Source organism: Anopheles nili, chromosome 3 (genome assembly GCF_943737925.1).
Source record: "Anopheles nili chromosome 3, idAnoNiliSN_F5_01, whole genome shotgun sequence".
Lineage (NCBI taxonomy): Eukaryota > Metazoa > Arthropoda > Insecta > Diptera > Culicidae > Anopheles > Anopheles nili.
In genome coordinates this window covers 37227745-37255614 of record NC_071292.1, presented here as the reverse complement: position 1 = coordinate 37255614, position 27870 = coordinate 37227745, and the positions used below count along the sequence as shown (strand labels likewise).

At 37.8% G+C, this 27870-nt stretch overlaps 3 protein-coding genes across 3 annotated transcripts; 1 reads left to right on the top strand and 2 right to left on the bottom strand.

Annotated features, from left to right (window-relative positions):
- Positions 1 to 1307: 1307 nt before the first annotated feature.
- Positions 1308 to 8177, bottom strand: LOC128723229 (uncharacterized). Its single transcript, XM_053816947.1, has 4 exons — positions 8076 to 8177; positions 6937 to 7128; positions 6653 to 6793; positions 1308 to 6044 (listed from the first exon to the last, which is right to left on the bottom strand). Exons 1-4 carry the CDS (start codon positions 8175 to 8177, stop codon positions 2154 to 2156), a joined length of 4326 nt encoding a protein of 1441 aa, XP_053672922.1. The 3' UTR covers positions 1308 to 2153.
- A 2235-nt stretch (positions 8178 to 10412) lies between these two features.
- On the bottom strand, positions 10413 to 16854 carry LOC128725683 (thyroid adenoma-associated protein homolog). Its single transcript, XM_053819446.1, has 11 exons — positions 16743 to 16854; positions 16610 to 16677; positions 16180 to 16535; positions 13095 to 16104; positions 12881 to 13005; positions 12610 to 12763; positions 12095 to 12468; positions 11281 to 12015; positions 11022 to 11206; positions 10743 to 10912; positions 10413 to 10669 (listed from the first exon to the last, which is right to left on the bottom strand). Exons 1-11 carry the CDS (start codon positions 16852 to 16854, stop codon positions 10433 to 10435), a joined length of 5526 nt encoding a protein of 1841 aa, XP_053675421.1. The 3' UTR covers positions 10413 to 10432.
- A 2472-nt stretch (positions 16855 to 19326) lies between these two features.
- Positions 19327 to 27584, top strand: LOC128722749 (dystrophin). Its single transcript, XM_053816428.1, has 19 exons — positions 19327 to 20434; positions 21071 to 21161; positions 21225 to 21345; positions 21436 to 21569; positions 21666 to 21759; positions 21832 to 21912; positions 22662 to 22985; positions 23051 to 23174; positions 23243 to 23394; positions 23685 to 23944; positions 24016 to 24249; positions 24428 to 24561; positions 24644 to 24873; positions 25040 to 25549; positions 25636 to 26217; positions 26280 to 26408; positions 26555 to 26666; positions 26730 to 27026; positions 27487 to 27584. Exons 1-19 carry the CDS (start codon positions 19327 to 19329, stop codon positions 27582 to 27584), a joined length of 4815 nt encoding a protein of 1604 aa, XP_053672403.1.
- The last annotated feature ends 286 nt before the right edge of the window (positions 27585 to 27870 follow it).

The window sequence follows — 27870 nt, the reverse complement described above, 5'->3', positions numbered from 1 at the left end:
TTCGGTTTGTAAGATAAATTCAAAAGTATCTAAAGTGTAATTTATTTCTCTAAACACTCGGGAAGTGAAGTAAAACAGATTGCATGATTCGATAGATTATAGTATCGTGTTTTGATAAACGTAAACATAAATGTTGGACAAAAGTTAATATGTCATATATTGTGGATCTAAATATCAAGTTTTATCACAAATAAACACCTTATCGGATGTTCTAAAATATTTTGTTGTGCAATGATGGCGTAGATGTTATGAAATACATACTTGAATAATGCATGTACTTATGTGAATAGCATTCTTCACATCACAACTCTTCATAGATTCGCGGCTTCATAGTTTTTTTGTAAACCAAGACTATTTACAAGCAAAAGACGATGCGATCTTCTGACGATCTTACGTGATCGATCTGACGATGATCTTATATATATATATATATATATATGTATATATATATATATATATATATATATATATATATATATATATATATGTATATATATATATATATATATATATATATATATATATATACATATATATATATATATATATATATATATATATATATATATATATATATATATTTATATATATATATATATATATATATATATATATATATATATATATATATATATATATATACATATATATATATATATATATATATATATATATATATATATATATATATATATATATATATATAAATATATATATATATATATATATATATATATATATATATATATATATATATATATATATATATATATATATATATATATATATATATATATATATATATATATATATATATATATATATATATATATGTATATATATATATATATATATATATATATATATATATATATTTATATATATATGTATATATATATATATATATATATATATATATATATATATATATATATATATATATATATATATATATATATATATATATATATATAAGTTCATAGTAGGAATAAATAAATAAATGGAAAATAATAAGTTCTGCATATTTGTTCTACAATTCTCAAATTTTGTTGCCTTGAATTTTACAAATAAAATAAAATGCTTTATTTTTTAACACATTCTATACCATCATGGTATTGATAGTGTTGAGTTGTGGTTAATGGATATTAACATACAACAGGTTATTTTGCTAATAACGCAGGGCAGTTCCTATTTAAAAACACAATTCATTCATGTCATGTAAATCAACGGTGTAAATTCATGTCAATTCATTGGTGTAAATTCATGTCAATTCATTCACCTAAATTAACGGTTTTTTTTATTTGAGTTTTAAATGCCTTCTTTATTGATTTTATTTAACGTTATATATCTTTGCAACGATACAAATACAACACAGGTGTATAGAGAGCGAGCGATTGCGACGAGAATGATGGATGGAGTACGAATCAAAGGTTGGGAAAGGATCTAGAAGATGGCCTCAACCTCGCGAGTTTGCAGTTATATTTTTCCGTTCAGCTGTTTCTGAAAAAGGTTTTCAATTTCTACTGCTCAGTTTTTACGTTTGAGGAACCAAATTATTGGAAGAGTATTCCACCAAATATCTCTTAGTCAATTAATTAGATTTTTTCAACTATCATTCTATGAACTATTGTTATAGTCGTTTAACGTCATTCTGTACTCGGTTTTATTTGAGTTCAATGATGAATTTGAATTTGTATTATTTTCTTTGTTTTTGTGATGTGCACGACTACAAATAGTAATCCAAGACATAGATTTTTTTTTTCAATGCAAAAGCTCAACAAATTTTTGCTTGTATAATATACGTGAGTACGATGCAATATACTGTAAAGTAACAATATTGTTTTGATTCATATTGTTGTTGTTGTTCATGAATTTCCTCAAATGATATTAAATTGCAAGGGGTCGCTACCAATGGTCTGAGTAGCATAGCATACTTATAAGAAAACGCAGCGAGAAAGTGTGTGGTCAGCTATGATTTTTTATGCTTGTACTCAGTATGCTGATCCATGTTTCGAAGAGATATTGGGTATCTTTCCATCTACCATACTGAAAAGTTCAATACTGTAAGATAGCATACATCGTTATAAATCACTATACGGGCAATGCCTAAGGACAAAAAAGCTTATCGCTGATTATATGCCGGCAACGGCGTTTCAATCATTGAGGTGCTCATCCCTGCTCTGTGGGTCCATACTCTGCAAAACATTCTTATCGGTACTATAATCACCCGCTACAGGCGTGATAGACGGAGCTGCCGTCAGTGAAGACGATGAAGATCGTAACAGAGGTCTACAATCGTCAGCCAAATCGGCCGAAGAAACATTCATGTCCTCATGAGCACCGGCGTTGTTGCTCATGTTGGCCGTGCTACGTTCATGTTCGTGGCATTCACATTGGCAATCTTCAGGATTAACGTAATGGTAAAGCTGCCCGTCAGGACCAGCTTCTCTACGATCAGCTAATGGACCCCTAGCATCTGTATTAGGACTGCGAGATTGCGCCAGTTGCTGTGGTTGCTGTTTTTGTGGTATTGCTGTGATACGTTTCGGTGCTTTTCGCATTTCCGGTATAGCTTCAACGTCAATCCATTTCTGGCCTGGTGCGGCAGCCATGCTGCTGGCCGACAATGACGTGGACGCTTTACGCGGTGGCAGTGGCGGTGGCGTTGGTGAGTCTTCCGATGCAATTCCACGGCTCTTGAGAACTGTTGTGGACATCATCGCCGTCGTCGTCGATGTCGATCGATATTGTCTACCCGTAGTTCCTGTGCCGATTCCCGTGGCAGCACCCGTTGTTGCTCCTCCCGCTGTAGTTGTCGTCATAGTAATAGCACCGAGCGAAGAACGATGCTCGAAAGCTCTCGCACCACTTCCTGGTCCAGTGCTTTCGTTTAGTTTCTTTACCGGTAAGCTTATCCGAAGCTTTGTTGCACCGTTCGCTGCAGAGTCGCGCAGTGATACCGGTTGTTCTCCACCAATACTTCCTCTTGCTGCCAATCCAATAGGTCCTGACATCGCCGTTCGATCGTGGCAGTACTTTTCCAATGAACCGGGATGTATAGGAGTTGTTGAGCGTGGTCTTTCCAGGGGATAGGTCTTCAGGTCGTGCTGAGTTCGTTCCTTCGCCGGCACTAGTTTTATGCCAACCGGCTTCTCTTCCGGTAGCGTAGTCGGTATGTATGGTAGCTCGTCATCAAACGATTCCTGAAATACCAGACCTGCACTTTCGTGATCCTCGATGGCAAGCATGTTCGGTCGAAGGGCATGTCGACCCGCCGTTATCGATGCAGAATCGAATTCCGAGTCCTTCTCACTCTCCGACGATGCCATACCATCATCCACTGTGGCGCTGTACTCGGGGTGATCATTCGACGGCTTATGCTTATGAATGTGGTGCTTTGGATGCTGAACGTGATTGTGGAGCTGAAGATGATGTTGGTGGTGGTGGTGTTGGTGGAGCTGATGAGGTTGATGCTTCGAATCTCTACTGATACATTCAGTTGGACTACTATCACGCGATACTACTCCTAGAGTCTCGTCAGCTATATCTTCTGGGCTAATTCCTTCACCGCAGTTTCGAGCATGCTCTCGTAGTGGCTGCTCTTGTTGTTCTGGCGGGTACTGTTGTTGCTTCTGCTGTTTCCGCAGTTGGTGCTGTTTTTGATGCTCATGAAGCTCCTTCATCAGCATCGCTCCCTTCGCCATCATGACCTGTTGAGGTGAAGATGATGATGTTACACTATCTGCTGTCACTAGGTCGCTTTGAGGTTCACTACAATTACCGGAAAACGGTTTCCTAGTTAGCGCTTTACCACCACCACCTTCAGCGGTACTACAGTAAGCTCCACTATCCACGTGCTCGTTAATGGATTTCTGTAGCGAACTGTCAGAACTTTGGCTAATAGTTGAACTATTTCTGTTCAGTTCTTTCGCGTAGTCTTTTAGGGTGGTACTGAATATCTGTTCCTCGCTACCGGATCCCATTCGCATTTGAAACAGCGCATGCTGCTTTTGACGCGCAGAAACACTCATCGAAAAAGATGTTGACGCTTGGTTCTGTTGCTGAGACGTGTGAAGCTCTGCACCAAAAGTCCTTTTGGAATCAGCTGTAGCAGGCACTGATGATTGCAGCGGTCTCGATCGGGACACTGCCGGCGGCGGAGGTGGTGGAGGAGGAGGAGGAGGAGGTGGTAATGCGAAATTACTTTGCAATGGCTTTTGGCGACTGTTTCCTTCCTCCGCATCGTTGTACGTTAGCGATGCTGGCCGCTGGTTGGGTAAAATGCTGAAGCTTGTTGCGTCTGTAGGGCAGATATTTTCGTGATTTTCATTTACGTGCTTTTCAATACGTTGCGATAGCTCGCCAATAACGTTCTCCCAATTATGAGTTCCATTTTCTTTATCTTCAATTGGAGATTTCAGCGGTATGATGATACTACCATCAGGATTATTTATCCGATAGCATTTGAGCGGTGGCATAGGTTTTGGTCGATCGTGTATCGTGACCGTCATGTTGGCAATGCGTTGCTGCTTGTTTGTTTTGGCGTGTTTTTGCATGCTACTGTGACCCGTGGGTGTACATGACGCAGATACCGATACTTGTGTTTCTGATGCATTAGCAACAGAAGCTGTTGTATCCATAAATGATGACATTGTTACCCCGGTCGCACTGCGAAATGAACCTAATCTTCGTTCCTCTGGAGGGGTGTGCAAGGGAATGTGTATGCTCTGGCCATCCAGCGGTGCATCATAGTAACGCAAACCAGTTGAACCAGGAGATCGTGCTGCGCTTATATTGCTTGTCGTATGCTGTTCGTGTCCGCCGGTGTTGTAGAAAGGTTGGCCGACGCACTCGGCTGTCGATCCCATCGGGGAAGGCGATTTCGATTTAGAGTCCCGCTTTGATTTAAACATTTTTAGCACAAGCTTCTGCTTCGAGGGTGTTGAGTTAGCCGATGCGCTTCGGTGCTCATTCTGCTGATCATGTCGGCTACCGATTGTAGTCGATTCATTTGACGCCGTGGACGTACGCTTTTTTCGTGGCAGATGCTGTTGTTGCTGCTGAAGGTTATTAAGTTTGTCAGTGGATACAAAATTTTTATGTTTAAATAGCGAACAGAACGAGTTCAGTCGCGAAACACTCACATTTGCTGGTGATGGTGATCGCGTCACACTAGACGTACGGGCGCGTTGATGGTCATGGGATGGCGGCACCGAGAGTTCCTGATCTTTCGGCTTCTCTACGACACGCTCATTATCCGCGATGCCGTTGTCGCTGTAGCAGTGGTCCGGTTTGAGCTTTATACGTATGTACTCTGTGCCACTTGGCATAACGCCGACGATGGAATTTTTCAAATCCCGAGGAATATGACGTTTGTTCCCGACACTTCGGCTAGTTTGGTTGGTTTTGAAGTGTTGTACATCGAGATTGTTAGTAGTACCGGCGCCACAATCCGACTTACGCCGGATGTGACCACCCGAAGAGCCTTGTGCAGTTCTTTGTCCATCCCCTCCACCGGGAGGTGGCTGCTGGGGAAAACTTTCCCGAATTTCTCTACGATGACCTTTCTCGATTGTCGAATCGGTACCGGCAGATTGCTGCATGTGCACACCCTCTGCTAAAACTGCTTCAGTGGGATCCTTTTTACGTGACAATATTACTTGTTCTAGCATTTTCTCCGTAGATGGTTCAAGGGTACTACCAACTATACCTCCCTCAGCATATGCTTGCAAGGGTTTGGCTCCGCAGAACGACGTCTCAAGAAGCATTTTGTGAGGTGAAGGAGAACGAGAAATTCCTGATACCGCCGAACATGCCGATAGTTTACTATTGGCTGATCCCTGGCTTCCCACGCTCGACAGACGACTGGTTCGACCAGATATGGATAGAAATGCTACTACTTCAGAACTAGCAGAGTCCTTGCGCGTGTGTGGCTGCTGTTGTTGCTGTTGATGCTGTTGTTGCTGGTTAAAAGAAGCTGGTTGATCGTCTAATTTCCAAATGATAGGCGAATAGCGTTGTGGTGGACAGGATCCGTAAGAAATCTAAAACGAAGGATCACGAAGAAACGTGCTATATGATGTTTTGTTGCGAACTGTTAACTTCTGTGATCTTTCAAAGTAGAACACCACTATTTCATTAACAGAGAATAACAGCGACGAGTAAATACACACCTACACCTTTGTTTCAATATTTTCATCTGCTTGTTCTCCAAGTATGACAATGGGCACAAACCAGTTGAGTGTAATCATGCGAAAATATACACGTAATTGAACTTTCGCCAACAGTATAATTTTTCATATGAACTTAAAATTGAGATCAAAGTTGATCATGCGTAGCCGAATTTCTTGGGATAATGCTGAAAAACATTATCATTTATGCAGTCACTCCTCGATTTGATTTTACTCTCTCAGACAACAATCGTATGTCACAGAACATATGCGAACGTGTCTAGAAGTTTGTTTACAAAAAGGAGTAACCATTAACAGGCTACATGAAGTAGTATATTATTTTGAAATCGATTTATAATTCTACATTTTTTTTGACTGTAAAGCTCATGTCAACTCAAACACGATGTTATGGGGTTCATGTACGAGAGATTTGCGTCCAGATCAAAACTAAATTTAATTCTTTCAATTAATAGAAAACCTACCTGTGTATTTGGTTTCTCTTTTTCACGATTACCCTTTTCCGGTTCCATAAACTGTAGTTCTTCGGTAGAATTTCGCAAGTCCAATGTGTCTTCCTCACGGAAGCCTAGTACGCCCGAGTCTTGTAACGTACCAGTACCAACCTGTGGTATTATATTAGATAACAAAATAAAGGTTATTCAACATACATCGAAACGTCTTTAGTAATACTCGCGGACTATAGCAACCGATTGCAGTACGCTACGTGTGTTTTCATTTCCCAAAGGAGATAATAATCCGGACATACCTGTTCGAAAACATTTTCCGGACTACTGTCTCTGCTGTCGTGATGAGAAGAGTGAGAAGAGGCTCTACTAATATCTATTCGCGGTGTTGTCGGTACAAGTGCAGATTGACAATCCATAATTTTTGTAGGTGAACCCCCTGAGGTTTTTTCGTGCGGCCACCGTTGGATATTTTGATGGTTTTGTTGTTCCATCTAATGATAGCAAGAAAATAATTAGCGAGGCTACATGTATCATTCACGGTGCCAAAATAACATATATATTGTACTTTCTTTTTCTGTTAGTTTTAAGGCTTATCCACAGTGTAGCAGATATATAGATTATGCAGTGTAGCATACTTATATAGATCGTTCTTTGGCATTGCAATTAGCTTGAGTTTGCCTTTATTAGCTCATACGGCCCGAAGAGATTTTGACACGCGAAGAGTTTGAAAAATTTTACTATTAAATTTAAAAAGTAAAATATCAAGAAAACCTGTCAAAAAAATATACTCCTCTAGTGGTTGTTTTTGTTCCGCAGCGTAAATAATAGGTCGTGTGCGCACTTCGGATCCTTTTTTGTCAATAACTACAATAGTCACACTAATAAACAACAGCAAATTAATACATATTCCATCAATAGACCAAAGTATATATCACAAATACTAATAAACTGTAAATGACACACGTAGAGAGTTGTGATTTTTTAGCCTAAACTTGTATTTTCGACACCATTGGTTCAGTTCAACGGAGTAAATGATGGAAAAATAGGTCATAAAACAATAGTGGGTATAGCGAGCAAAAATCATGAACAAGCAAGACTAAACGAGCAGCTGACCTCTTTTAGAGGACTATTTTTAAAGTATGAATTACGCTCACGTGATTCAATAATCGTTTGCAGTGATTCGTAGTACATTGTCCATTTAATTAAAAAATCTCAAACGATTTTAACGAAATTTAAAGGACAAGGAAAGATTTAGATATTTTGGCTAATTGTTTGATGGACAAATCCCATTAAAAGCCGTAGTTGCTACAATTATTTAGCGACCGTTCATGATGACGTAATACACATTCGCGAATGAAATTTGCATCTTTAATTCGGTTCTAAATAGTACAGAACGAAATTTTCAATTTCTCAATACAGTGAGGCAAGGAACCCATACCTGTGCTTTCTCTTCGGCTGTGGTGTCTTCCATTGAAGCTATAGGTGCAGGACCAAGGCGTTTCTGTTTACGAGACGATGGAGATGATGATGCTACATTCATCGCGTAATAAATACACCCTCAATTAAGTAATGGTCAAAGGGTGTTATATCGGAGAGGTTGATGACAAACTAACGTTTCAGTCAATGAAAACTATCGAAATTATCACTGCACAAAAGTTGTTGGGCCCACAGTATCCTTTTTATTGCTTTTTAGAGCAATATTTGGTGTTTCGATGCTAAGTATTGTCACTGTATTTTTTTTAGTTTCGTGTCGACTACGAATGTGTCGTACCAACAACTAACACTGTTTATTGCTGTGATTGATATACGTGGTACACTACTCTTCTTTCCGATGCCCTAATGAATCCGTAAAACGATAACGATGATGGCGATGGTATGATGCAACGGTTCTGTACGTATTGATCCATTCATCAAATTCCGATAGCTTCCGGAACAAATGCTGTGGCATGTGTAATCTGTAAGCAAAACAGCAGTAAAGAAAAATGACACTGAGGGCCGCAATGGGTTCCTGTTCCCTTAGCTAATCACTTGAATGTGTCTGAGGATGAACAAAGTTGCTGTGCTCGCGTTAACTCAAATCATTCAAATTATTTTTCTTCTTCGTACACACCCATAAACTTACACCATAGGCACTAGCGAACCGAACACCACATGCAATTGTTTCAAGAAATGACATCCGTATCGAACTATGGATGATTCCCGAAACTGTACGCACTAATTCTCTGCAATACTCGCTGACTTTAGTGTATCGTTAGAGCTGCATTAAACAATAAATTCACAAAAAATTCATTCATTCCAATGTTCCCATTGGATATATGATATATGATATGTTATAAGGAAGAAGTCCATTACGAGCAGTCCTTACACTTGCCGGTATTGAAATGAGTTGGTTTTTGCATGCTTAACTTATATTTCAGTCCATTAGGATTATGGCTAAAGTTTATGCTAATATCTACCATTATCGCTACAATCAGCAGCACGAAAACCACAGATCCGACTTTTTCATTCTACCGAATAGTTAAATCTGCACTCTTTCGAATTTCGCACAATGCTTCAACGATATCATTTCTATTCAGAATGATGTGGCAACCAAACCGCGTCTTTATTACACAAATCGTGTGCAATTTTCGATATCCAGTATGTAAGATGGGTTCTCGTACCGCCGCTAACGAAATCATTATTGGCAAAACTGAAAAGTAGTTTCGTTGAACTAGTTTTAAAGACCCTGACTTCACGGTACGGCCAAGAATTCATTTACCACTGCAATCTAATAAAGCGCATGTCGCTTCTCCTGGCACCTTTAAAGACAGTCGCAGAATTTCTTGTCTCCGTGTACGCTAAGTACTCCGGTGGTGATTCTGCTAACCATGCTGAGAAAATACAACTGAAGGTTTCAGCACACGATTGGTTATCGATTTACCACGGCTCTTTTCACACTAGAGCCGTACTCTTGTTTCATCGTGACTGTGAGTCGGGACCCGATGTAGAAGATTTCTCGGGCTCGTGCTGCATCGATGTGGGGGTTTGTTCGGACTCGGTGGCGCATGTGTATAACTTTCCGTACAAAAATTTTGTCCTCGAAAAGTTGTCACAATGTTCGAAATGTAAAGCAACAAAACACGGAAGCGTAACTCGAAGAAACAGTGCAAACAGGATCAAACCGATATAACCCTCGGTGTGATATTTTCAAATACCAACTGGTTGTAGAAAACATGACTCAAATCATGCTCTCAAATAGATTTTTAATATGCTCAATAAAAAAAATCTGGAATATAATTTAACAAGGACTTTTTTTATCACAGCCATTCTGGCTGATTTGTTGCAGGGTAGTCACCACATGAGCAAATGCACCTTACGTAAAATACTCAAATAACCAAGTCTGGCCAGGATAAGGCTCTCAGCGGCTGTTGGGAGGGAGTGGCTCTCAACCCAAAAATAGTTGTACAAATCTAAATACGGCTTAGCCGTCCCTAAATAACTAACAAATAACAAAAAAACTCAAATGAGTCATTAAAAAGATAGGTGTGAACAACTTTCTTATATGATCGCCGTTTTACCAACTATTTCTCTTTGTAATCATTTTGCGCTTTTACATCATAGCGTTTGTCTTACCATCAAGAATCGCCCATAGGTTTAATATAACACTTCATACTTCATATTAGGACGTTAACTTATACTTTTTTTCAAACTATCTTATTTGATACAAATATTTTTATATATTTTTATTACTATCATTATCAGTATTATAACTTTATTATCATTACGTTGACCTGAAAAAAAAACAGCAATGAATTCTTACAAAACGATTCCTATGAGTTTTGACGGTACTTTCACGACGGATTGTAAGAGCTCACGTATACACGTAGGATGCTGTAAATGTTTGTCTACAATTTTTTGAATTTTTTCTATATTGCTTTCCAGCTCGTAATCCTCATAGATTGATTGCAAATGTTGCAATTCGACTAAGCAATAATTTCTTACTAGCTCCAGTTCACCGTAAATATTTACTTCGTTTTTATCAAACACTTTCATCTAAAACAGTACAAAAGATTATGTTCATCACAAATTCGTAGGCAAACAAGAAATAGATAACGCATGCACTTACATCTGTTACTTCATCATTATTTACGGAATCGTCAACTTTGTCTTGTTCTTTTAGTATCCATATTACAACGACAACAGCCACTACTTGATTTAGAGTGAACTTATGCGCCAGCAACGTCTTCGAAAGTAACCGTAAATACACCTTTTGTGCGTACGTTGCTACAAGCGGTTCTGTTGATATGTATGTACATGTAAATAAATATATAATATATTCAATATTTAATATGAACCTGTCGTATCTTGATTATTAACAAGTATTGCACGAACATGTATAACTTACTTTTTTTGATTTTGTCTACCACGTGATGCAACTGGCTCACGACTTGCGACGCTTTGGCTCGAATGTTAGAATCATCATCACAAAGTAAATCTAGTAAAGCGTAACTAAAACTTATATATTGGTTCAACGATTTTCCTTCAAAAACTTTTCTCCCAACGATGTGTAAACACTCCACAGCAGTTATCCTAGGAAGTAGATAAAGTTGTGACAGGATGAAATTGAAAAGTAAAAAAAGCATGGTTCGTTGTTCAGTACTGACCTTGTCGATTTTGATTGATATGCAGCACTGAGAGTAGGAAGGAAATCTACATTGAGTGTAAATTCGTTTGAGCCTTTTGCTTCATGTTGTAGCATTCGCTTCAAGCACCGAAACATGGCACTGCGTAGTTGGTGGGGACGACTGTTTGCTATTCTGTACAATATTTGTATCGCTTCCCGGGTGCTTTTTCCTTCTAATAAAACATTGCCAACGCCTGAACCGCTGTAGCTTAGCACTAGATAAGCCTTTACTTGTATAGTATATGGCTGCAACATGCATTGATTTTCGGAATGAATGAGTCGTTCTAAGCCACCGTGAAATTGCTGTGACCGCAACAATTCCCCTTTAAGCCATCGTAACCGTTCTGGTTTATGTTCGCAAATATTGCGAAAGTAAAACACCTCCACAGGGGTTATGTCGTATTCCTCGCAGTGTTTTCCTATATGATCAACATCTAACACCAGTAAAGATGTATTTAACATGGCCTCAATGTATTCTGGCGATTGTTTCGGTTCACCTTCCGGAGCGATACGTAGAAGAAAACACTGTGAGTTCCGAATTGCTGCCTCATCGTCACTATACAAGTACATAAAAGCCTTCAAGAGTACTATTTTTTGAAACACTAACGGATCACCATAAAATTTTCGATGGTTAGCCAAATTCATTAAATAGTCAACAATATTGCTAAGATCATCATTGAACTGATCGTCCTCCGCAATGATGATGTGTTGGCATCTGAATAATATGAAGAATTATAACAAAATTTATTTTTAATACCGATGATCGCCGAATAAGTGTAATAAGTATTACTTACCGTGCTAGAATTTCGAGCAATATATCAAGTATGGTACTGTAAATTATGAAGTTAGGTTTCACTTCGAACAAATAATTGGAAATCGCAGTGTACAGTTCGATCCAATTATTCAACTGACCGCTAGAAGTGGCGGCAGCTATTAAGCCGGGATGTTTTGTTTTTACAAGATACAAAATCTGAAGTAAAGCCCCGTGCAGAGAGTTTGGATTAATATTCCGATTATTTGAACGGTTTAGACTTTCCAACAGTAGACATATCCGATCAAACACTAAATCCGGAGAAACGATTATGGAAATTATCTTTGCAGCCAGGTAACGAGTTTGAAGTTCTGCGCAACCAGAGCAAATCGATACCAAAGGAACGAATCGTGATAACTGAAAAAAAGACAAATAACATATATTTTCCTTGTCCTTTAAGTAATCATTTACAAAAAGCTCATGGCTTGCATTTGTCTATCTACTTAACCAGTAGCATGACACTGTTACACCACACCATCAGACATATACAACGCTTACCTTTAAGTTTGATTCACTTCCTTCCAGAGCCGATGGATACAATCTACTAAGAAGCAACAATAAAGGATGCAGTTTTTTGCTTCTACTACCCTGAATGATTACTTTGCTTGCTTTCTCTAACTCAAACACAAAGTAATCATAAAGCAACGGATATCTATAGATGATCAAGAAAATGAAACATGTTCATTAATAACACTTGAATCACAAGCTAAATCCATTCACTGCTTCGAATTCAGCCCCTTTCTCTTCTTCAATTCGCTACCATAGTTACCTCAAAAAGAATATTCTTCCAGTCATTTTGTTGCGGATATTTAGATTTTCTGAATCTTTGCTCCGTTGTACGCCGAATATCCGTACCATTAATGCAGAAAATAGCAAAGTCGAAGAATTCCTTTCCTGAAACAATTACAATAAATCAGTAATCAAAATTCGTTGCTTAACATTCTTAACATATGTATGTTGTAAACAATACAAACATAACTTACCGACCAAGACTCAGCTTCGTAACCGTTAATAGCGCACATGATACCTTCTGCAATAAATTCACCCACCGCTTCACCCAGATCGGTTGATCGAAATAAGGAGCGGAGAATGTTCAACGAATGAGTACGAGTCTGACTAGCTGTTGTTTTACCTCGACAAAGTTCGAGCAGAGTTTTCATACAGAACTGTAGCCCTTTTGTTGAACTGACCTGCAGTTCGGAAGTGATCAATGCTTGAATGATGAACGGTATGCCTGCACTTCGACGCGTTATACATAGCTTATCGACGTTTATCTCCCCGATATCGCCTACGATGTTTCCGGCGACTGTGTTGCCTCCGCCTGTGATGGCGTTAATAAGCTCCTTGATCCAATGCATCGGAAGCTGATGCAATTCAGCATGCGGTGATCCCCAAAGTCTCAAACATATCTTGGAAAACCCTATATATGCCTGTTCGAAAGCTCCCCGATGTTTTGTTTCTGATAGCAGCTCAATAAATTGATTTCCGATTTCCAAAATTTGCTGGCACGTTAGAAGTCCTACACAATCGCTACACGACGTATTGTCTGATACATCAATGATCGGTGATCGAGAAGCTATGTCGCCCAGTATAAGTGAAATTTCTTTGATGGTGCGCCACGAACACAGAAGAATCATTTGCGGCGTTGTTTCTAGCTTACTTGTGTCTTCAGGCGTTGGGTCTTTTATCGCAGGTGATGTAGCAACAGTTTCAGATGACAACTCGTTATCATCATCCATCTCTACGTCATCGCAATCGCCTTCAATTGACTCTTCGAAGTTTTCCAGGAATGTTCCTTCTGGCGAAGAGTTATTTGTAACGACTGATACTACTTTAGAAATGCTGTCACAAGTTTCAATCAGCCGAACGATGGACGAACGCCAGCATTCATCCTGTGAAAGTTCCTTTAAATCCAGCTTGCTTAAAAGATGACGGATGCAAATTAATGCCCCAAACATTGGGTTCTCACGAGATGCACGAACCAGTGAATGTTTGGCTAACCGAAGTCCTTGCATAAGAATTTCTTCACACCACAAGAAACAACGATATACTTTCGATAAGATACCACATTTTTCCGGTTCAATCTCAAGGTGGGGAGCATCAATTGTGCTGTTGACAAAGCATAAATACTCGAGATAATACGCTGCCGAGAGGGAATCGTTTGGACGTGGGCTGATCATGAGTGCGCGAGTAGCCTCAAAATTCAACTCATGATTGAACGTTCCAACGATCTGTTTCGGGCAAAAGGATAACACTTTCAACGAATAATGCTTATTCGACTCGTAGCTGTCATTAAGTGCCGAAAGTAAGATACGCACTTGTCTTTCGTTCCAAATACTCGTATTTTCGTCGTCATAGAATATATAAGAAGAAATTTGTAACAACTGAAGTAGAATTTGAAAAGATATTGCCCTTCGGCTGTAGTTAGCTCCGATAAACTGGCTGTCGATGCAAAACTCATGCAGTCGTTTGACAAAATCGTAATAGTAGTGACTTTTTCCATCGATGTCTGACTTTTTGATGATGCTTAGAAACCCTGACCGTAACCGGTTTAAAGCGTTCTTCATACATGACGTTATTTTTTGTCGAAGAGAAGCTGCCTGTACGTTTATATTTGTTTCTAAAAAGAACAGGATGCAGTCCAAATCTTGCTTGGTAAATATTTCCGTACTTTTGTGGCATTCCGTTAACAGGTACAAGGCAGACATACGAGTTGCATCATCTGCGGATATCATAGCTTGCCGTATGTCGTCATAAGCGAGCAAATTTTTCCACATAGCCTCTGTCGATTGGACCGTGTCAAAAAGACCGTTTTTACGAGCAATGCCCAAAGAAGACAGTATCAATCCGAAACTTATTCCAATTTTACTGTCGAGCATGTATATTGCGATTTCTGGATACGCACGTATTGATTTTCGTATAAGATCATGCAACGTTTCTCGAATATCATTTCCGGAATTGCCATCACTTGCATCGTCATCTGTGTCTTGTTGCGCAATAACATTCATTTCGAATCTATCGCCAACTTCACTACTAGTGCTATCGCGACCGTTGCAAATTTCCTTTAGAATCGGATCAATCCACCGATCGAACCACTCTTGCTTGTTATCTTCATACGAATAAGACATCATTAACGATTCATAACAATTGTTGATGTGCAGATTAATATTTGAATGATCGTTGCGAGTCAAAGAACGTAATAAAAAATCAGCTACATCTGGTATGGCGCGCAAAACTTCTTTTGCTCTTAATATGGAGGATATTGCACCAATTAGAACACACTTCGTGCTAATATTGATAGCTCCGTTACGAATGTAATCATAAATAATCCCATTCAACGTGTCGTCTAGTTTTGTTCCTAACTGAATAGTGCATTTCAGCAGATCGCGCGAAATATGTCTAATACTGTCGACATAATGATCCAGATGGGAGAGCGAGTAGCGTAAATTAATCGCCAAGATGTCTACGAGTTCCTTCCGTTCTGATGTTTTATAACCATCTAATTTGAGGCTTAGCAAACGTTTAGTCATTTGGAAAAACCCGCGGGTTGTCCCCAACACGATGCTAACTTCTACGGAGTTTTCTTCGGAAATTTCTTTAAGCGCTGTTGCTGCTTGGTGTAGAACTTCTATACCTTTCCAGTCGGGTTTATTGAAGTGTTCGTTTTCTATTGTGCAAATAATTCCATTCAACAAACACATTTGCTTTGCTGAACTATCCTCGGCAAATATTCGTTGTGCTAATCGCAGAAAGCGCTTTTCCAGATTAGCATTCATGGCTATAAGGATACCACAATTAGTTTTAGTATCCATGGGTATTTCAGGGTTTTCTAGCAAATCCCAGCATATAAGTATTAGCTTTTCCACATTCTTTTCTCCTTCATACGATGCCTTTAATTGATCGGGAAATTGTTGAAAGCAAGATATTACAATACGGATTGCCGAATGAATGAACAAACACAACTCGCTTTTATCTGAAGGAGAGACCTGTTCGCTGCAATGAATATAGAATAAAGAAATCATGTTTAATTCTAATGAACATTAAAATGTGCGAGTATATTAAACATACTTCATTCGCTCCAAATACACCATGAGCGATTTGTTCAGAAATTGGAAAAGCTGCTGCAAATTAAGACGCACAGCATCGCAACCGACTTTGAAATTCTCAAAACAACTTCCAATATTGCAGATCGTAGTATTACGACGGGCTGGGTCTGTTAATTCATTGGAATCTTCTTCGATACGCGCTTTTATACTATTTGCAATACTAGCCGCGGCTATTTCCCGACTGGCAGTTAAATTGCTCAAAGTTCGAGCTATGGTATTGCGAACGGCATGTTTGAGAGGAGCTGCCATAAAGAGATTTGCCAAGGTTTGAACATGAAGTTGTAATGATTCCTCAAGTCCTACCACAAAAGTGGAATACTGAAAATGAAAACAAATCGAAGAAATTATAAAGTTTCTTGATGCTCTTTATATTACATGCACTGCTAACAAACCTCTTTAAGAACTTTGATCTGTTCTTCTATTGTTTCCGAAGAGTTGAGCTTATCTATGTGAGGATTTTCTGTGCAGCAATTAGAGAAAATTTAGTTTATTTGCTAAACAGTCATATTTGAATGTTGACTTTACCCATATTTAGATACATTGAAGGCACTTGGAATATATCCATTCGAATTTCAGCATTCTTTTTAACATGTTCAGTCGCTCGTACGTTAGATATTCGCAACGATAAGCCATTCATTTTTATAATTTGATGTATATCAAAATTACAATTTCTTTATCACTGCAGCAGACTAAAACTAAAAAATTTCGTTATTCAAATTCAATTCGAAATCTCACCTTAAAATTCACAAAAAATAGAGAATAAATATCCAGCTTGTTTAACTTAAATGAGGTTATTGCAACCCTTGAATACGGTAAGATATTTGCTTGTAATTTTGTGTTTGACATTTTTTCTTTTACTTTAATTTTAATAACTTTGTTTAACACTACAATGGGATCTAGCATTCTGGCAATTCTCTTATTCACTCAAAACATTGAGTTTCTATTATTTACTGCAAATACAACGTGTTAGCTCTACTTGGAACTACAACTTATTTTGCATGATACTAGTGGCCATATGTGCAGTAGTCATATGTGCTTTGCTACGAAACACGAGAACGAATGATATAGGCTTGTATTATCCATTTAGTGTATTTGCGATGCTTTGTATACAAGTATTGTGCTAAGGCTACCAACTTATTCATAGATATTATCTGAGAATCAAACACTTTGCTGCAAATGCGACCAATAATACCAATTTCATTCAGTTTTGGTTGACATCAGCAAAGAGCGTACTGGAAAAGCACTTTCAAACACATGGACTACACTTAATCGGACTTAGATTGTAGTTTTCCATACAACTGGAATCTCAAACAATAGCAAATGTTTGAACACAATATTTAGTTTAAAAATTGGCAAAAAATTTGCCAACAAAAATACCGACCAAAACAATCGCACATTTCGTTTGACACACAAAGATGATGTCAGACGGTTAACGTCAGATGGATTTTAAAACTACACCTGCGTCAAACTCTATGCTGTTTAAGAATCACTAACTTTGCAGGATAAATATTGTTCGTCACCAAACAATACACACTAAAAGTGTGCTAGATTAGAAAATCCGCTTATTTTGTTATTGTCATTGTTATTTTTTTAAGAACGGCCTGGCCGTATTTAGATTTGAATAATTATTTGTGAGCTGAAAGGCATTTCCTCCCAACAGCCGCAGAGAGCCTTATCCCGGGCTGACACGGTTAGTTCCCTTATTTTATGTCAATTTAAATTACGTAAATTGTATCCAGTATCAAAGAGAAGTAATCTGAACGTCTAATTTCTGATCTACTCGTACATCATTTTAAACTAGCATTCTTTTCCTTATTCACGAGCATGCGGTAGTATCATCACCTGCGCCAAGAAGTAAGAAATTTTTTTTTATGATTGTATCTAAAGTAAGAAAAATCGACTTTTAAAAAATGTTATCGTCCACCTTTTAAATTATTGATTGAACTATATTTAATTATGGGCTAGTATGTTTGTTGATTTAGTATAAATTTGTAGTGAAGAACTCTATCTTGCGGATATTATACAAATGGACTGATTCGGAAACCAGAAGAGATAAAATTACTATAAAAAATATTCAAACAGAATTGCAAACAAGAAGATACAAATTGTGTCATCTTCACTGAAAAATAGAAGTTCCTCTGAATGATTCCGCTATCCTTTTTATGCTGTTGCGTTTATCTCTTATGGATTAAACAGGGAGAGTGCTGCTTATTCGAACAGCTTACAGAATTTCTGTCCCTTTACTTCTGGGAGGAAAGATTGTGTAGGTATTTTCCCCTCGTTTGATGAAACCTCAATGTATTGCGCATGTCCTGTTGTTAGCCGCTTGCAGGTGGTTCGCTTACGTATCGTTAGTAAAAAGGATAGCGAGCAAATGGCCGTGGTTGTGTCAGGAGCTGGCAAAAGATTTCTGTTCTTTTTTTGTCAGATTGCTCGTTTTGCTCTGCTTAAGTTCATAGATTATTGTCTACGGTGAAAACAAATAGAAAATGCATACCCCAGTGTGCATGGATTGATTGCAAAAAACAGTTTTTGTTCATGCAAAACACACATACATCTTGAGGATAAACGCTGTTGCGTTTTTAAAACGAAGCCCAAAGTTGTTACGCTAATCCGAGTGATTGAAGCACATATCAAATGCCGGTCTGTGTAGGGTAGCAAAATCTGTCCAACGAAAACGAAACGAAACTGTGTTGTGAACTAATTTATGTTTTGTGTTCTTTTCTGTTTGCTGTGCATGAATAATTTTGTCTTAGCGAGTGTATGATGTTGGTGTGAAGTTTGTTAGAGGGTGTGATCCTTCCTAGGAGAGTCTAATCTTTCAGCGTTTCTACAGGCGCGTATGGGACGAATTGATTGTGGAATATACGCAATACCCAGGAAAGAGTAGTTAGGCATTGAGAATAATTCCCTACCGGAATACGCAGCGTTTGTCTAGGAGGTCGTCTTAGAATGTTGATTTATGATTTTGCAATGTTCCTTCAGCGAAATGTTTGTGTAAAGCCTGTGACTAGGATACCTTCTCCAATGTAATTATTTGTCACGGAAGCTTAAAGTTTTCATCGTGTAACTGTACATATTTGTACGCCATTGATTAAAAAACAACAACATGGAGCAACACCAACCCATTGCCGTTAAGGACTCTTATACTCGCCCTCCTGGTATCGAGCCATCCAACTCACATCTGTTCCGAGCGCATCATGCAAAACCTCCCGAAATTCCTGTTCGTGTCGGTGCAAGTAATGTAAAAGCACCGGAAATACCTCCAAAAAATCTTAACAAGCGGCCTACCACCATCGGAGCTTCAAACAAAGAAGAAAATGTATTGGTACCAAGCCGTACACCAACAATTCGAGCTCCCCCTGTGCCACAAAAATCGCTCAATATCCTGCAACCCACAGCTAGTAGCACTATTGCTCAGATCGTGCCACAAGGCATTGCTTCTAGTGCCGGAACGGAAGCTCCTGTGGTACCAGTAGCGACAGTTACTACTTCTACATCTTCCGGTTCTGCCCGTGGAAGCGATGTATTAAACAAAGAACGTCCGTTGATAATAAAACCGTCTGCAAAGCCGGCAAAGCTCGAAGATTACGGCTCCGAAGACGCGCTTCGAGGCATTGAGAGTGGCTTGCGAAATGTGGAACGAGCCATCAAAGAACAGATGAGCTTGAGATGTTCTGTGGAAGCAGAAGATCAACAAAACATTACGCTTCCAGTAAAATTTGGAAGACTGGAGCAAATGAGTAAACATTCAAGTGCGATAGGCTCTGCCACATCGTTAGACAATCCATTTGATGGGCCAGTATCAGCCTCGAGTATGGTGCAGGGGTTCAAGTTTGATAGATTTGACCAAACCCAAAAACAAATGAGTATGGAGCGTGGGTTGAGCATGGAGAAGTTACGCTACGATGCCGGCGCTACAGGAGCGTTTCACGAACATGGTACAAATGTTATGGAACATGGTTTACCCCAAAGGCCGATAGAACATCATCAGTTTCGCTCATTGGATCGTCATCTGCCGCTGGAGCTACAATACAGCAGCAGTCAACGGCAACGTTCCCAGGAGATGGAATTTATCAAACAGCAACTATTGCCTGTAATTGCTCGAAGTAAAGAAACCAACAGCTTGAATCGCCAGATGGGGCTTTCCAAAGACGATCTTCGAACGAGAAGACGCTCGTCACACGATGAGAGCCTTTTTTCCGTCAACAATACAGGTAGGATAAAGAATTTACTACATATGAAATGTGCCACAATTACACTTTTACTTTTATTCTTTTAAAAATAATATATACTTGTTGTAGATTTTTGCCATCAAATTTAAGAAAAATTAGCTTGTCTAATGAGTAGGAAAGCTGGTACAAGCCATGTATATCACATGTATAGATAGCACTGAAATTTCATGATTTCTAGTTTTTTTTGCATATAATTCTGTACACCTTCCCAATCATTTGCATAACCTTCTATCTCTAGGGATAGATGTTAACAAAAGTTGAGGATAAGGATAAAAAAACTTGTTGCAATATAAATTATTCAATTCATACTCGTAATCAAACGTAAAACTGTTAAATGAGTCGAAATTAGTTTCATCAAAAATAACTCGAAAAAAGTAAAAAAAAATCATATAATAAGATTTGAAGTAAATTTTTTCTAAACTTTATTGCTTTATTTAATCAATTGATGCTTTATTTAATCAATTGTATTAGTTGTATATCACTTGTATATAATTTAACAAGAAATTACATTTATAATATGAAATCTAAACGATTAAACCCATTGTATAATTTTGCCATGTAGTGAATATATTCCAATCAACATTCATATTGTCATACTAAAATATTTGATATTTACAGCGCCACGGATGAAGGAACAATGGGAAGATACATCTCAATCGGTGATGCAGCGAAAAACTCAACTTACCGCAATGCTAGGTGATTCGCAAAGGTATGTAAATGTGGGTTTTGTTTGAATAAAACAAGTTACTAACATGCTTATTTACCCGTGCAGGTACGAAGCTAAAAGATTGGAAATAGACGCATGGTTAAGTCGAATGGAAGCCATAACGGAACGGATGGGACCAGTAGCGACAACGGCCGATGTGTTGGACATTCAGCAGAAAGAACAAAAGGTAATGTTTTCCAAGTTAAATGAAGTAAACTCAGGCTTAGAAAGAAGCAACTCAAATGCGATAGTAATCTGAATGTAATTTACTTTTCAGTCCTTTCATGCAGAGCTGCACAAGTTCAATCATCAAATTGAATTGTTCAACCAACTGACCCAAAAACTAATTTCAGTTTATCAATGTGATGATACATCAAGAATTAAGAAAATGACCGAATCAATAAATTTAAGGTGAGTCGGAAGGCTGAGGAAAACAACTCAGGCAAATCAGTAATTTTTTGTTTTTATTGACAACATTTTGACTACCATTTTTATTTCTTTCATTAGGTACAACAACTTAAATAACTCCGTAATATCGAGAGGAAAACAACTTCACGCAGCAATACATTCTTTGCAAACATTTGATCGAACATTTGAACAGGTAAGGTACCGGAAAAATAATTATCATTGTTACTATTTATTAACTAACGTATTCATTCATTACCATGTACAGTTCCTGGGATGGCTCAGTGAAGCAGAATCTTTATGCGAAAATACTGAGTCTGAAGCTGAGAGGAATCCACATTGCTTAAAGGTGGGAATATTTTAACACCAATAATTCGACACTAGTGAATAGTAGACATGATCATTTTCAATACAAATCTAGTAAATAATTATGTACACTAAAAATAACTTTTTAAAATATCGTATTTATCGTAGTTATCAATTATACCTTAAGATTTGTAGTTTTTCAAGTGAGATTACAACGAAGAATTTATATGGATGTAGATAGAATTGTAGAATCAATGTATGAAACTTTCTGAAACATTGATTCTAAAAGGGCTCGATATTTTTGCCAAAGTCAAAAGCCGCACACGTCTGTCATTCCAACATACAAGTGTCATACCCAAAATCAAGATGGCAGTAAGAAAAAAAAATGTTTGAACCTGCCTCATCCACACCCTGTTGAAATTCAGTGCACAAAAATTCCATAACAAGGATTGTCAACAAAACATTAACTACAAAATAATGGAATGGTTTAAAAAAAGATGAGTGGCTTTATCTGCCTAAATCGAGAGTTGGTGATTGTGTTTGCTTGGTTTGATTCGATTTGATCGTATAATATTGGTAGGATTCGAAGAATCAACTACATATCATATTTCACCCACAAGGTTTTAATCGTGGGATTGGTGGGACATGCTCATGCGCATGCTCTATAGTAGTTTGCGCATCTTTTACATGGTTTATGTTTACGGTCTTAATAGATCAATATGGTAATTTTTTCCTAATTGAGAAGAGGTGGAATGAAAATCAATTCTGACAGTCATTTGTGTTCTTTTACAGGATTTGCAATCAGAAATCGAATCAAACCGTAAGGTATACGAAGGATTGGACAATACGGGACGCAAGCTATTGCGTTCATTGACTTCGCAAGAGGATGCTGTAATGTTGCAACATAAATTAGATGAAATGAACCAACGTTGGAACCACCTGAATTCGAGGAGCGCTGCAATTAGAAATCGCTTGGAATCAAATTCCGATCATTGGAATGCTTTACTGCTCTCCTCACGCGAGCTTACGGAATGGGTTATCAGAAAAAACACAGAGCTCACATCAATTGGATTTGGTTCCATCAATGGGGATTCGAACAGTCTGCAAATGCAACTGGTATGATCGAGTGCAGCATTTTCTTTTACCATTTTTCCAAACTGATAAACAAATAATTTATTTAGGATGAGCACAAAGCGTTTCGCCGACAACTTGATGATAAAAAGTCTATAATAGAGAACAATTTAATGAACGGCAGACAATATATATCGAATGAATCACCGATGTCCGATACCAGCGATTCTGAAGGTATGTATTCTTAAACAATCGCAAAGTGTATTGATAATGGATTTTATTTTCTTTTTCAAAATCAATAGCCATTGATGAATCTATGTACATTTCCACCGAAGAACAAAATCGTATTCTTAGCCGTAGCATACGAAGGGAAGTGAACAAGTTGTCAGAGCAATGGACATTACTGATTGAACGATGCGATAAATGGAAACATCGATTAGATGAAAATATAACGGTGAGTAGATCTGTTAAGCACAATTAGGATGTAAATCGGGTTGGAATCTGTTCGATTAGAAAACAAAACTCCGGAATAAAAATACAGCATGGGGATGAAGGAACAGATGTTAAATTCAAGCATTATGTTTGGAAAATGTTAGTGATTAAATTCTGCTGCTAAATGGTTATGAGAATTGGCTTAAATTATTCATTACACAATGTGTGGGTTATTACACGAGAAAGATGGATTGAAAATTGGGAAGGCTGTGAAACGAGCATTTAATTTCCGTTCGTTTTTCTTTTTTTTAGAAAATGCGTCAATTCCAAAAAGTTCTAGAGGATCTCAGTTCTCGTGTTGCATCTGCTGAAACGATTACACATTCATGGTTAACTCCAGTTCCCAGTATGAATACTACGGAAGAAGTGCAGCATTTGCAAAGGTTAAAAGACAAACTTACCACGGCTAATGCACTGTTAGACGACTGTAATGAGCAACAAAATTTTTTCTCTGCCTGTCGTGTTATTGTGCCGAGTCCATATCTGGCTAAGCTAGAGGACATTAACACTCGGTAAGTATAGGATGAAATCATACATATGACAACTGTTCTCATTTCTAAACGACGATGACTCTTAAATCCAGAATGAAGCTGTTGCATATTGCTGTGGAGGAACGATACAAAGTTTTGCAGCAGAGTAATCAGATGCTTATGAGTGGAGAAGACGAAATGGTGGGAAGCCATCATGAAGAGGGTGGAAAATTTTCAAAACCACTTCATATTGCAACTGGAGCATCAACTGTTCCAAACCTAGAGAAAAGCGTTCAAATACCTTGGGAACGCGCTGTTACTCCAGCCAATGTGCCTTATTATATCAAGTAAGTGCCATTTTTGTAACAAAACATAATAAAATGTATATATATATATATATATATATATATATATATATATATATATATATATATATATATATATATATATATATATATATATATATATATATATATATATATATATATATATATATATATCAATTGTTTTATTCATTCTCTAAAGTCACGAACGTGAGAGCACACACTGGGATCACCCGGAGATGATAGAACTTATGAAATCACTCGCAGATTTGAATGAGGTCAGATTTTCTGCATATCGAACCGCGTTAAAGCTACGCACGGTGCAGAAACGATTAGGTCAGCGTTATGAGTATATATATTTATTTAATGAATTATTTATGGTATTTTATATTAATGATCTGTTACTAATTAATTTCAGTGTTCGATCGATTGAACATGAGTGTCGCAATAGAAATATTCGACCGATATGGTTTGCGAGCTCAGAATGACAAATTGATCGACATTCCTGATATGACAACTATATTAAATTCATTGTATACAACTCTCGAACCAAATGATCGTGCAGTAATGCTTGATTTAGCTATAAACTGGATTCTCAATGTTTATGATTCACAGCGTACTGGACAGATTCGAGTGCTAAGTTTCAAGGTCAGTTACGGGAAAAACCAAAACTATTGATTATCAAAAAATGTTTGGGGTTTTCTGAAAAATCTATAGTTACATGTATTATTCCATCGAAACATATTTTGGTATTCGTTAGAGGTTTGGTAGAATCAATGAATGGTTTTTAAGGAATTTGCTTACTTTTCTTCAGGTTGGACTGATTTTGCTATGTCGTGGGCATTTGGAAGAAAAATATCGCTACCTGTTTCGGCTGATTGCTGATCTTGAAAAGAAGGTAGACCAGCGAAAAATGGGGCTACTTTTACACGATTGCATACAAGTGCCTCGTCAACTGGGTGAAGTAGCTGCTTTTGGCGGATCAAATATTGAGCCCTCCGTCCGATCGTGTTTCGAGCTTGCTGGAGGCGTTAGTCAGAATGGTGAACTTTTGGAAACTGCTATCGAGGCACAACATTTTTTAAGCTGGCTACAACATGAGCCGCAAAGCGTAGTATGGCTTCCTGTATTGCACCGACTGGTGGCAGCGGAAACAGCAAAACATCAAGCGAAATGTAACATTTGCAAAGAATATCCGATAGAAGGCTTTCGGTATCGTTGTTTGAAATGTTTTAATTTTGATATGTGTCAAAAATGTTTCTTTACTGGGCGCAGTACGAAAAACCATAAACTGAGCCACCCCATGCACGAATATTGCACAACGGTAAGAACCAAATGTTCAAACGAAACGAATTCAAAAGGAACGTCGGGACGAAGTTGTTTACTACTTTTAATCGTTTTGCTTTTCAGGCTACATCAACGGAGGATGTAAGAGATTTTACCAGAGCACTGAGAAACAAGTTTAAAAGTAGAAAATATTTCAAAAAACATCCTCGTGTTGGTTATTTACCCGTACAAAGCGTTCTCGAAGGAGATGCTCTGGAAAGCCCAATTCCAAGTCCGCAGCATGGAACGCACACACTACAAAACGATATGCATTCTCGCTTAGAAATGTACGCATCTCGTTTAGCACAAGTTGAGTGTGGAACTCGGTCCAACTCTACCCCCGACAGTGATGATGAGCACCAATTGATCGCACAGTACTGCCAAGCATTGCCAACAGCAAATTCTACTAGCAATAGTAATGGTGGAGGTGCTCCAAAATCTCCAGTACAAGTAATGGCAGCGATGGAAGCTGAACAGCGAGAGGAATTGGAAACAATGATTAAAGAGCTTGAAGAAGAGAATGCAAATTTGCAAGTTGAATACGAAAAATTGAAAGCAAAAAAATCTTGTACACCAATAACGACCCCTGATGAAGGATATAAAACACCCACTTCATCGTCCAATGCCATTATTTCCTCTGTGACAACTGCTTCAACGGGCGGCTCGGTAAGGGATTGGATTGTTCAACTGACAGTGCCAAGGTTTAAAGTTGAAATATTTTGTTTCAGGATATGGTAACCGAAGCCAAGCTGTTGCGGCAACACAAAGGACGCTTGGAAGCAAGAATGCAGATTTTGGAAGATCACAATAAACAATTGGAGGCGCAATTACAACGTCTGCGTCAGTTATTGCACGAGGTGATTTAACGTTATAAAATTAATTTTTATGTTAACTTTCCGTTCCGTTACTATGTTTTTACTGTTTATAAGTTATTATACTATATAATACTGTTTATGAAAGTTATTATATAACTTTTTGATTTTTTTTTGTTATTTTCCTGCAGCCAACGCCAGGAAAGCCTCAAACGCTACAGACACGATCAGTAACAGCTTCCCAATTAAATACTGATTCTCCAGCGAAAATGCAACACAATGGACATTTTGATCAAAAAATATGTATGTAATTAAATAATACCATCGTTTCAAACCATGTATGTTGTAACAATTGTGACATTATAGCTTCAGAATCGAGTAAAAAACCTACCTCGTTATACGGTCCCGTCGGTGTGGGTGGCGTAAACGGGCATATTTCAATGGGAGCTGATGATATTAGACAACGTGAGCAGTATAGTAATGATGCATACGACAAAACGGGGGCTGGGGTAAATGCTGTGACCGCTGCGTTTGCATTGAACAAACCCGTGGTATCTGGAAATAACATTGGTATGAGTAGCAACACTTCTGGTATTATGTCCTCATCAGAATACGACGAGCGTCCTCCTCCGCCACCCCATTCGAGCCTGTTACACATGGCAGGTTAGTCAATAAAGGTTCTTATTGTGATTGAATGTTATATTTCAGATATAAATTTTGTTTAAAATATACACAAAAAATACATACATACATACACTGAAGTGTAAATTTTTTCGGCAACAAAAGTTCACGATTTGTTTGTTTGTTTTTTTCATGCTGCATTTAATACACGAATTCCGGTTGGCTTCTCGCTCTACATATTAACACTATGGAATGACTTCGATGCCATGTCATCAAAATGGTCACAGGAAGAATACAGTAAATAAAATTACTTATGCAATACAAATAAAAATTCATAATGCCTAACTTGGAACTGCATGCTTTGAAAAAAATTTGTGATTTTGCTTTATTTAGTCAAGGAGTGCATAATGAATTTGACGTATGGTTGCTAGTCTGGCAATAATAATCAAATAAATGACTAAATTTGCTAACAATTTTATTTCATATGCATTCTATCAATCAGACGACCTCAATAAAGCGGTTGAAGAATTGGTGAACATCATGACGACGGAAACGAAAGGAGAACTGGGAAATGATAGCACAAGTACTGAACTACAATGATCAAGGAGGAAGATCGGTAGCGACAATCGCTAAAAATAGAGTAATAAATTTGCAATGCATATTTAAGCGCATCTTTCGTTCAAACCGCGATGTAATGAAAAACGGGATGATTAGCCAAACTTGTAAGTAATAAGCGTAATGTGTATTTGCCACTTGAGGGAGATCTTTACACTTGGAAATAATGTTCGTGTTTCACGCATACATATTTATACCATTAAAATTGCGATTGAAATATCAGTAGCAATAAATAAATTAAAAAATACACACATTATATATATATATATAT